This window comes from Papio anubis, chromosome 8 (assembly GCF_008728515.1).
Source record: "Papio anubis isolate 15944 chromosome 8, Panubis1.0, whole genome shotgun sequence".
Taxonomy (NCBI): domain Eukaryota; kingdom Metazoa; phylum Chordata; class Mammalia; order Primates; family Cercopithecidae; genus Papio; species Papio anubis.
Window position 1 is genome coordinate 43,550,212 of NC_044983.1, and position 9,569 is coordinate 43,559,780.

Genomic DNA, 9,569 nt, shown 5'->3' on the forward strand with positions numbered 1-9,569 from the left:
AAATGGCCTTGCTAAGGAAATTAAATTTATGTTCAAGTGCTATTTCTTTATGGCACCAGGGAACAAGCATTTCAAACAATATGGTCGCATGTAAGTTAAAACAGGGCCTTCATGGATTAAAACTTATTATCTATAAAAGCTAATTAAGGCCAGGCGCGGTAGCTCATGTCTGTAATCCCAGAACTTTGGGAGGCTGAGGCGGGTGGATCACTTGAGGAGTTCGAGACCAGCTTGGGAAACATGGCAAAACCCCATCTCCACTAAAAATACAAAAATTATCTGGTGTGGTGGGGCACGCACCTGTAGTCCTAGCTACTCAGGAGGCTGAGGTGAGAGGATCACCTTAGTCTGGGAGTTTGAGGCCACAGTCAGCACAGTTGTACCATTGCACTCCAGCCTAGGCAACAGTGAGATACCCCCTCCCCAAAAAACAGAAAACACGGAGGAAACCAAAGATGCTGCAAGGCTATGAGTGGATGGTACAGAGGGCGTAGGGGGCTTGGAGGGGAGGCCTGCAACCTCAGTCAAGGATGAAGGAAGCTGGGTGGCCCTGAGAGAGAGGTGGGGGTGTCCTGGGGCCGCCCAGGCTGTCAACGGTGTGCTGGAGGGATTGAGGTCCCGACAGCCGGGGATTGGGAGTTATTGTTCAAGAGGACAAAGAAGAGAGACAAGGTTATCATTCAGAGAAGGAGAGAGAGGGGCCTGCGGTCTGAAGAAGAATGAGGACATGGCCCTGTCTGTTCAGTGCCAGAGGGAAGGGGAAGTGATTCGATTTTGTTGCTGCTCTGGTCTGAATGTTTGTGTCTCTATGAAGTTCATATATTGAAGCCCTAACCCCCAAATAGAGGGGATTAGGAGGTAGGGCCTTTGATAGAGAATCAGGTCATGAGGTTGAAGCCCTCACAACTGGGATTAGTGCCCTTTTAACAGAGCCCCAGAGAATTCCCTTGCCCTTTCCACCCTGTGAGGTTACCTGTGAATGAGGCAGCCGACCCTCAGCAGACACTGGATCTGCTGGCAGCTTGACCTGGGACTTCCCAGTCTCCAGAACTGTGAGAAATAAGCTTCTGTGGTTTGTTTGTTTTGTTTTGTTTTGTTTTCCCCAGATGGAGTCTCGCTCTGTTGCCCAGGCTGGAGTGCAGTGGTGCGATCTTGGCTCACTGCAAGCTCCGCCTCCCCAGTTCAAGCAATTCTCGCCTTAGCCTCCTGAGTAGCTGGGATTACAGGTGTGTGCCACGACACCATGCTAATTTTTGTATTTTTAATACAGACGGGGTTTCACCATGTTGGCCAGGCTGGTCTCAAACTCCTGACTTCATGATCCTCCTGCCTTGACCTCCCACAGTGCTGGGATTACAGCCATTAGCCACCATGCCCAGCACTTCTGTGGTTTATAAGCCATCCAGGCTAGTTTTTTTGTTTGTTTTGAGACTGAGTCTAGCTCTGTCATCCAGGCTGGAGTATAGTGGTGCGATCTTGGCTCACTGCAACCTCCACCTCCTGGGTTCAAGCGATTCTCCGGCCTTAGCCTCGTGAGTAGCTGGGATTACAGGTGTCCGCCACCATGCCTGGCTAATTTTTTTGTATTTTTAGTAGAGATGGGGTTTCACTGTGCTGGCCAGGCTGGTCTTGAACTCCTGAACTTGTGATCTGCCCACCTCAGCCTCCCGAAGTGCTGGGATTAGAAGCGTGAGCCACTGCGCCTGGCTGTTTTTGTATTTTGAGTCAGGGTCTCACTCTGTCATCCAGGCTGGAGTGTGGAGACATGATCATCCCTTACTATAGCCTTGAACTCCTGGGCTCAAGTGATCCTCCTACCTCAGCCTCCAGAGTTGCTAAGACTACAGGTGCATGCCCCTACACCTGGCTATGGTTTTTTTTTTTGACATGGGGTCTTGCTATGTTGCCCAGGCTGTTCTTGAACTCCTGAGATTCCTTGTGCTAGGTGCAGTGCCTCGTGTGGGGGTCTCTGTTTCCTAATGTGTGCCCCTTTGTTCTGCTCAGGCGTGTTCTTCACGTGGCATCTAGACAGCCCCACTGTTAGGTCAGGTCCCCTCTAGGAGGGACCTGCTGGCCTGGGCCTGACAGCCACATGGGCAGATGGTGCTCTGGCCCTGTTTCTGCTCTGTGAGCAAAACCTTGCTCTATCCATTGTTCCACCGTGCTGTGTTTCCCCTGGCGGCTCCAATACCAAGATCCAGGGGCAGAAAGTGTTCAAACTCATGGTAGCCCTGATCGTAGGAACACATGCTACTCACTTAGCGGTTCTTACTTTTGTTCTTTTGTGATTTACCCATTACCCCTGTATTTCACACATCTGCGTGGCTCCACCCCTGATTTTAATCTCTCCAGCCACACCAAGATCTGCTAGGCTCCCAACCCAGCTGGGCCCCCCCGTCGCCTTGAGGCCTGTGCACCAGCAGGTCTAGCTGCTGGGGAGCCCTCAGCGTTTCCTTCTGGCCCCGCCCAGAATCCTGGGTTCACTGAGAGGAGGTGATCAGGGGCAGCAGGACTTTCTCAACACCCAGCATCTGGTGCTGGTGACACAGGAGGATGGGTCCTAACTGCGCGGCTTGGAAAGGACGGGAGGGGCTGGGGTGAGGCCCAGAGGCGCACGGCATACACACACCTGCACTCACTGCCCTCGCCCAGCACTGAGCCCCAGGAAGCCTGGGGAATCTGTGGGGCAGGTGGGGAGTTTGGAGGTTGGGCTTTTTGGGAGCATTGGGGACAACCTCACACAGTCCTTGGATGGGGTTTCCTTGAGTCCGTCCCAGGAGCGGCACGCACACCCTGGGGTGCAGGAGCACGGAGCAGGGGGGCCCCGGGCTCACCTGGGATGGTTCTCTCTGGGACCTTGGACTCTTCCCATCTTCCTCCTCACCGAAACTCCAGTCCTGGTGTTCGACCGAGTCCAGAGATACCAGAACTGTGCAGGAGAAAGGGATGGTGAGAGGGGTCTGTTCTTCCCGGAGCCCCCAATTCTCCAGACCTTCTGGGGAGGGCAGACTTTCCCCAAACATTCCTGCAGCATCCCTGAGGCGCAGGCAAGAGTGATGGCTGTCATTCTGTCCCTCCATGTGGCTGCTGAGTAGGAACCTGTGGTGACACCGAGGGCTGCTGAGGACAAGTACCCTCTTCACTCACACTCCACACCCCTGTGTGCCTCCAGAAGCCCACGAGGACACGCACTGCAGCACTGACCAACTAGGGAGGCCCGGACACCGTGAGCCCGCTGCTCCCCAAGACCCCCGGGGCTGCTGTGCACAGAGAGGACAACTGCTGAAGCAGGGTTCAGGACACCATTTACAGAAGGGTGAAGATGTGGGAACCAGGCCAGGCGAGGTGGCTCACACCTGTAATCCCAGCACTTTGGGAGGCTGAGGCAGGAGGATTGCTTGAGACCAAGAGTTTGAGAGCAGCCTGGGCAACACAGCGAGACCCCTCCCTCTATTTTTTAATTTAAAAAAAGAAAAATTCAAGACCATGGCCACCTCTGGGGTGTCAGGCAGAGTGAGGGACAACAGGACTAGGAGACATGCACGGGGTTTCAGCCGACTCCACTGGTTGGTTCTTTTTTTTTTTTGAGACAGAGTCTCGCTCTGTCGCCCAGGCTGCAGTGCAGTGGCATGATCTTGGCTCACTGCAATCTCCGCCTCCTGGGTTTAAGCGATTCTCCTGCCTCAGCTTCCTGAGTAGCTGGGATATAATGTAGGCATGTGCCACCACGCTCGGCTAATTTTTGTATTTTTAATAGAGACGGAGTTTCACCATGTCAGCCAGGCTAGTCTCGAACTCCTGCTTTGTGATCCACCCGCCTTGGCCTCCCAAAGTGCTGAGATTACAGAGGTGAGCCACCGCGCCTGGCCATGGGTATTTCTTTTAAAACAACTGCAAGTCAGCCTTTCTGGAGGTTGGGCTTTGATAGGGCTGGGTGGTATGTGCAGGGCTGTTCATTATACTTGCTCTACTGTTTCGTAGGCTCAAAATATGGAATGTAAAAAGCAGACCACTGCTATGGAAGACAAATAGAGCCCTTTGCTCAAAAACGATGAAGAATTTCGAGAGTGACCATGGAACATTAAACCTAGCAAGGGTGGCTCTGGGCTGGGATGGCTGTGAGGTCCACAGAGCATCAGAAGCCAGTGGTCTTGGGCCCTCTGCCCCAGGAGCAGAAAGTTCAAAGGGCCAATTCATCTGGCTTCTGCCTTGCAGTTTACAGGGCTACCCTTGTGCCTCTGGAAAGCTCACGGGCTGCCCTGAGGCAGTAAGGGGACCCTGGACCCTGTGTTCTGCAAACTGCTTATCACTGTTAGCCTGTAGGAAAGCTGTAGTCCGAGGGTGCAAAGGGAGGGCCTGTTCCTCTCCCTTGCTCCAGCCCTCTTTTCTCTGAGCTCTGATCTGACCCTTGTCACTCCCAGCCTTTGCTCCTGCAGTGTGGCTGCCTGGCATACCCTCCTTGCTGGGGCCCTGCTGAGGAAGCCCCCCCCTGAGGCCACAGTGCCATGACTGCTCTCGCCATTCGTGGCTGCCTCTTTTGGCCTCTCAGTGTCCAATCCCTGCACTTCCGTCACTAGGAAAGAAAGAGCCTCAGTGATAGGACTGGGCCCTGGGTGGATGGAATCTCCACGTGGGGTCACAGGGGCAAAGATGCGGGAGGACAAACCTCTCTCAGGGGAGAGGGGAGCTAAGAGAGGAGACAGGGAGGAAGCCCAGTTCCAACCCCATATTTCCCAGCTCCCAGAGTCGGGATGCAGACCTAAGCGTCTCTCCCCACCATCAGCCAGCGATGGGGCCTGCGCCCTGTGAAGGCTTAAGGATCTCTAGGATTCCTGAGTGTTGCAGGAGGCGCTGCATGTGGCTGGGAGGAAGTGGCCGGGCAGCGTCCTTCCCAGAGAGCAGCCGGTGAGGAGCAGCGGACACAAAGCCACAGGACAGATGGACGCATGGGAAATGGAGGCATCTTTAATCACTGAGTGAGAAACCCGAGGCAGATGAGGCGTGCAGCACATTTATATGTAAAAATAATTAAAAACACAGCCGCGGGGCAGGAGAGGTTTGCTGGTCGGGAGGGACCGGGCAGGGGTGGGAGCGATGCGGGCGGGCAGGAGGGCAGTTCGGTCCTCGGAGACGTCAGGCCCCCTGCCCATCCCAGGGCTTGGAGCCTGCGCCTCTCACCTTCCTGCTGGCACATCTGTGTCAGGTCCTCCACCAGGCTGGCGGCCTCCCTGCAGCTTCGGGGGCCCTGTGACTGCACCCAGGTCCGCATCTTGCTGGGCAGCGCGCCCAGGAACTGCTCCAGCACCAGCAGCTCCAGCATCTGCTCCTTGGAGCGCGCCTCGGGCCTCAGCCACTGGCGGCACAGCGTCCAGAGCTGGCCCAGCGCGAGGTGAGGCCCGCCTGCCACGTGGTACTGGAACTGCCTGAAGCGCAGACGCTGGGCTTCGGTGTCCCTGGGGCTTGCTGGCCCAGGGTCCGCGTCCTGCTCACTCAGGGTTGGGGTCTGGGGGCGTCTGGGGGAGGCAGGGGCTTTGGGCCGTGGGAGCATTTCTCTGGCCACAGGGCCTGTCTGAGGGGTGTGTGTGGACTGGATCCCGAGTGGCTCCGGACACAGCCAGTGTGGCAGGCGGGCAGAGTCAGCAATCAGGGGCCTGCAGAGAGGGGCAGGGACAGAAGGGCCACATCAGATGGTGGCCCTCCATACTCAGGATGCCCCTCAGCTCCCTGCTTCCTTGTCCTGATCTCCAGCACCCCAAGGAACTAACCTGACCTCTTCCCACCTCCTGACCTAATCTTCCACATGCCTCTCACGGGCTACTCTGCACTGAGTTCAAGCCACTGGCTGCCCCAGGACCTTTGCACCTGCCATCCCACCCCCGCTCCTCCCCCTTCCCCCCAGCTCCTCCCCTTGAAGATGTCCCAGCCATCATCCTCATGGCGCCCTCTTCACAACCCCTATGACTTTCTGAACATATCTTTTCCCCTTACTTAGTTTATCGTCTATCTCCCTCTCATTTAGTCACTCAACACACATCGACTGAGCTGCGGGAACAAGAATGCCTGCCCTGTGGTGTGGCCAGCACTGCCCAGCGTAGTTCCTACAGGGATGTAAACATTCTCTACCCCTGCAGCCACCTACAGGTGGCTGGGAGCACCTGAAATAGGAACTGAATTTTAAATTTAAATTCCATTTAAATGGAAGCAGCCAGGTGGACTACATAATAATGGATGACAGCACCAGCAGCAGCAGCTCTGCCCATGGTGTTATCTTTGCTGTCTTCCTGCCTTTCCTACCAAGTCCAAGTTGGGAGAGGAGACCAGGAAGAGGGCAGGGGAGACTGGAGACTCTGAAAAGAGAGGGAAAGTGGGAAGGGCAATTAAAAAATAACCTTTTGTGGCCGGGTGCGGTGGCTCACACCTGTAATTCCAGCACTTTCGGAGGCCGGGGTGGGTGGATCACCTGAGGTCAGCAGTTCGAGACCAGCCTGACCAACATGGCGAAACCGCGTGTACTAAAAATACAAAAATTAGCCAGTGTGGTGGTGCACACCTCTAATCCCAGCTACCGGGGAGGCTGAGGCAGGAGAATCGCTTGAACCCAGGAGGCGGAGATTGCAGTGAGCTGAGACTGTGCCACTGCACTCCAGCCTAAGTGACAGAGTAAGACTGTCTCAAAAAAAAAAAAAAAGTTACCTTTTGTACATTTTCCAAGCCCATTATGGTAAACATATAACTGAAGAAAACATTAAAAGTTGTGAAAATAAAAATAAGCAGGGAGGTTTTGGTTGTTTGTCTTTAACTATTGTACTCTGGACTGATCTGCTGGTGAGAATATAAATTGTCACGACCTTTCTGGAAAGCACTGTGGCCACTTATATATCAAGAACACTTGGTAGATTGCGTGCAAGATGTGAGATTCAGGCACCAAGATTCACTACAAAAGTGCCCAACAGTTGAATGTGGTGGGATCAACTACCTTCCCCATCATGTGACGGGAGTATTCAACTGTGTCCAGTACACAACACCATGACATGACCATGGGGAGTAGACACATGATGTACAGATGACATGAGGCATAGGGAACGTGGGATGCAGGATGATGCATGAGTGTCATAGAAAGGGAGTGCTGGGAAGAGGCCCACGGGGGGGCAGCCAAGTGCTTTGTGCTCTTCATACTTCTCTGAATCTCCACATGGTGTCAGGATCCCATGTGACCTTCATCAACATGGAAAAACAAAAACAAAACAAGAAATCTTTAGGCAGGATTTTTAACCGTATGGGAAATGCTTATGACAAATGAAAAGGAGGGATTCCATGGGATTTTCCCTCTTCATCTTCTGCTGCATTTTTCATACACTCTGCAGTTCTTGTGCATCTGGTTTTACAATCCAGGAGAAAGGAGAGGTGCAGGGTGGCAGAAAAGGCAACTCATGGGGACTGTGCCTGGCCAGCCATCTTCGAGTCAGCGTACCCAGCCACCCGCACCCTGATTGGGAAACTACCAGCTTGGTCTTCCCTGCCAAGGCTACAGGCAAAAATGCTCTCTTATGTTGTATTCACGCTCTTATATATCTAGTTTTGAGTAAGAAAAAAGGGCCCATTTGGAAGCTCCACAGGTTCAAGAAGTCCCTTTGCCCTGGGGCCCTCAGACCTTACACTCTCTCAGGTGCTCATGGCAGCTCACACTGGAGACTGCAGGGAGGGGGGCTGTAGCCCCTCAGCATCCTCCAGGGTCTTGGGCTGGGGTCTGTGGGAGGAGAGGCTAAGTTTATCCCGGATGAGGGTAAAGAGGAGGTCTTAGCAGAAGGCACCAGAGGTCCATGGGTGTGTCTGGGGTCTATATGGGGGTTGACGGAAAACCTGGGCCAATGTGGGGGTGCCTGAGCTGATGAGAGTCCAGGACTGATGGGGGGGGCCACTTCTGGAAGATGAAGAGGGCCTGCAATGATGTGGAGGGGACTGAGGTCTACATGGCTGGTGAGGAGGATCTGGGCCCCCCATGGGCAATGCTGTGGTGGCCCTGGGGTCCTAGAGGTCTACTTTGGTGGGAGTCTGGGATTAATGCTGGGGGTGTGTGTGTGTGAGAGAGTGTCACTTGGAGGGCTCAGTGCCTGTGGAAGGGCCAGGTTCACTTGACATGAGCACTGAGATCTGCAGCCCAAGCCCCAAATTCTATTGTGGGGATGGGCGGGAGGGCTTTGCCGCTGATGGCGGATGCTTAGTGACATAGTAGACGTGTTCGCTGCGACAGTCTGAATGGCTCTGGCTCTGAGAAGGGGGCTTAGAGTAGGGAGGGCGTTGGGAGCTTAGGATGCCACTCGGGGGAGCTCCATAATAAATGGGCTGGGGAAGTGTGCACTGGGAACACGGGGGAGGGGCAGCGACGACGGCTGGTCGGGTGGGGGATGGGTCGTGGCGGCTCCTCAGGAGGGAGATGGGCCCGGGCGGGGGAGCTTGTAGGGAGGGAGACGGGTCGGGGACTGCTGTTCCAGTGGGGGAGGGGCCGGGGGGGCTGGGAGGGAGGGAGATGGGTCCGGGGGCAGCTGTTCAGGAGGGAGATAGGTCACGGGATGCCGATCATGTGTGGAAGGGAGAACTTGGACGCGGCCGAGCGGTGTCTGGGCGGACAAAGGGGGTACGTAGAGGGGCTTCGGCCTCAAACTGACCGGCGGATGCCAACGGGGGTTGGGATCCCTGAGGAAGGGGCGGCCCTAGCCCCCAAGTCCCCCGCGCCGCGTGGCCTCTAGCCTTCCCCTCCCCTCCCCTACGGCGACCTCAGGACTCTGGACGGGCTCTGGAACCCCGGCCCGGTCCGCCCCCGCCCGGGCCCGCCTCCCCCGACGCGCGCCCCTGGCCCGCAATCCCGAGCCAGCTCCCGCCGACACGGCGCCGCGCCCCTCCCGGGTGGGCGTCCCGATGGACGCTCTGGCGGGCGGAGGGACGGATGGGCCGCGGCGGACTCACCGCGCGCGGGCTTCGCTCGGGCCTGGGCCGCTCAGTCATGGCGACCCCTGGGCTGGCGAGCGCGCCCCACGCCGCGGGCGGACCCCATCCCGGCACCCCGCGCGCCGTGGGCGGCCGCCATTGGTCCGCTGGAGCGCGCCGAGCGTCGGCGACATGTCACGCGCCGCGGGACTCCCGGGCAGGGGCGGGGCTGTGACGCATGAGGCGGCCGGGGCCAGTCAGAAGCCGCCTGGAATGAGCGCCCCGCCCCCGCCGTGCCCTCCAGTAACCTCCGGCCGCGGTTACGGTCGCCTTGGCAACGGGTAGCGCAGCGTAGGGGGCACTGCTGGGGGATGTGGAGAAGGGGCAGGCTGCGGGGATGCCCATGTACGATGCGGCCGCTGGGCAAAACGAGGACGATCCAGACACACAACCGTTTTTTACAGTGTCCAAGAGTAGTATGTGAAAACATTGTTTTTAATATAAATGTGTTTGGTACGATTATGTCCCAGACTAGGATCGCCAGACTTAGCAAATGAAAATACAGGACGTCGGCCGGGCGCGGTGGCTCACGCCTGTAATCCCAGCACTTTGGAAGGCGGAGGCAGGCGGATCACGAGGTCAGG

The 9,569-nt window shown here is 56.3% G+C and overlaps 1 protein-coding gene across 7 annotated transcripts; it reads right to left on the reverse strand.

Annotated features, from left to right (window-relative positions):
• Window positions 1–1,847: 1,847 nt before the first annotated feature.
• LOC116276350 (zinc finger and SCAN domain-containing protein 1-like) lies at window positions 1,848–9,569 on the reverse strand. 7 transcript variants are annotated; one of them, XM_031669549.1, is made up of 4 exons: window positions 8,965–9,569; window positions 7,177–7,215; window positions 5,179–5,651; window positions 1,848–2,929 (listed from the first exon to the last, which is right to left on the reverse strand). In XM_031669549.1, the coding sequence occupies exons 3-4, from the start codon at window positions 5,546–5,548 to the stop codon at window positions 2,481–2,483; spliced, it is 819 nt and encodes a 272-aa protein (XP_031525409.1). In that variant the 5' UTR covers window positions 5,549–5,651; window positions 7,177–7,215; window positions 8,965–9,569; the 3' UTR covers window positions 1,848–2,480. The 7 variants fall into 7 exon arrangements, with proteins under 7 accessions (XP_031525409.1, XP_031525404.1, XP_031525406.1 ...); XM_031669544.1 differs by having other exon boundaries at window positions 6,977–7,215; XM_031669546.1 differs by having other exon boundaries at window positions 6,977–7,747.

Excerpts from the sequence above, each read along its gene's own strand:
- LOC116276350 (XM_031669549.1), bottom strand. The coding sequence starts at position 5,548 with ATGCTCCCACGGCCCAAAGCCCCTGCCTCCCCCAGACGCCCCCAGACC. Across the intron at positions 2,930-5,178 it reads ACAGATGTGCCAGCAGGAAG|TTCTGGTATCTCTGGACTCG; the intron begins GTGAGAGGCGCA and ends TCTCCTGCACAG.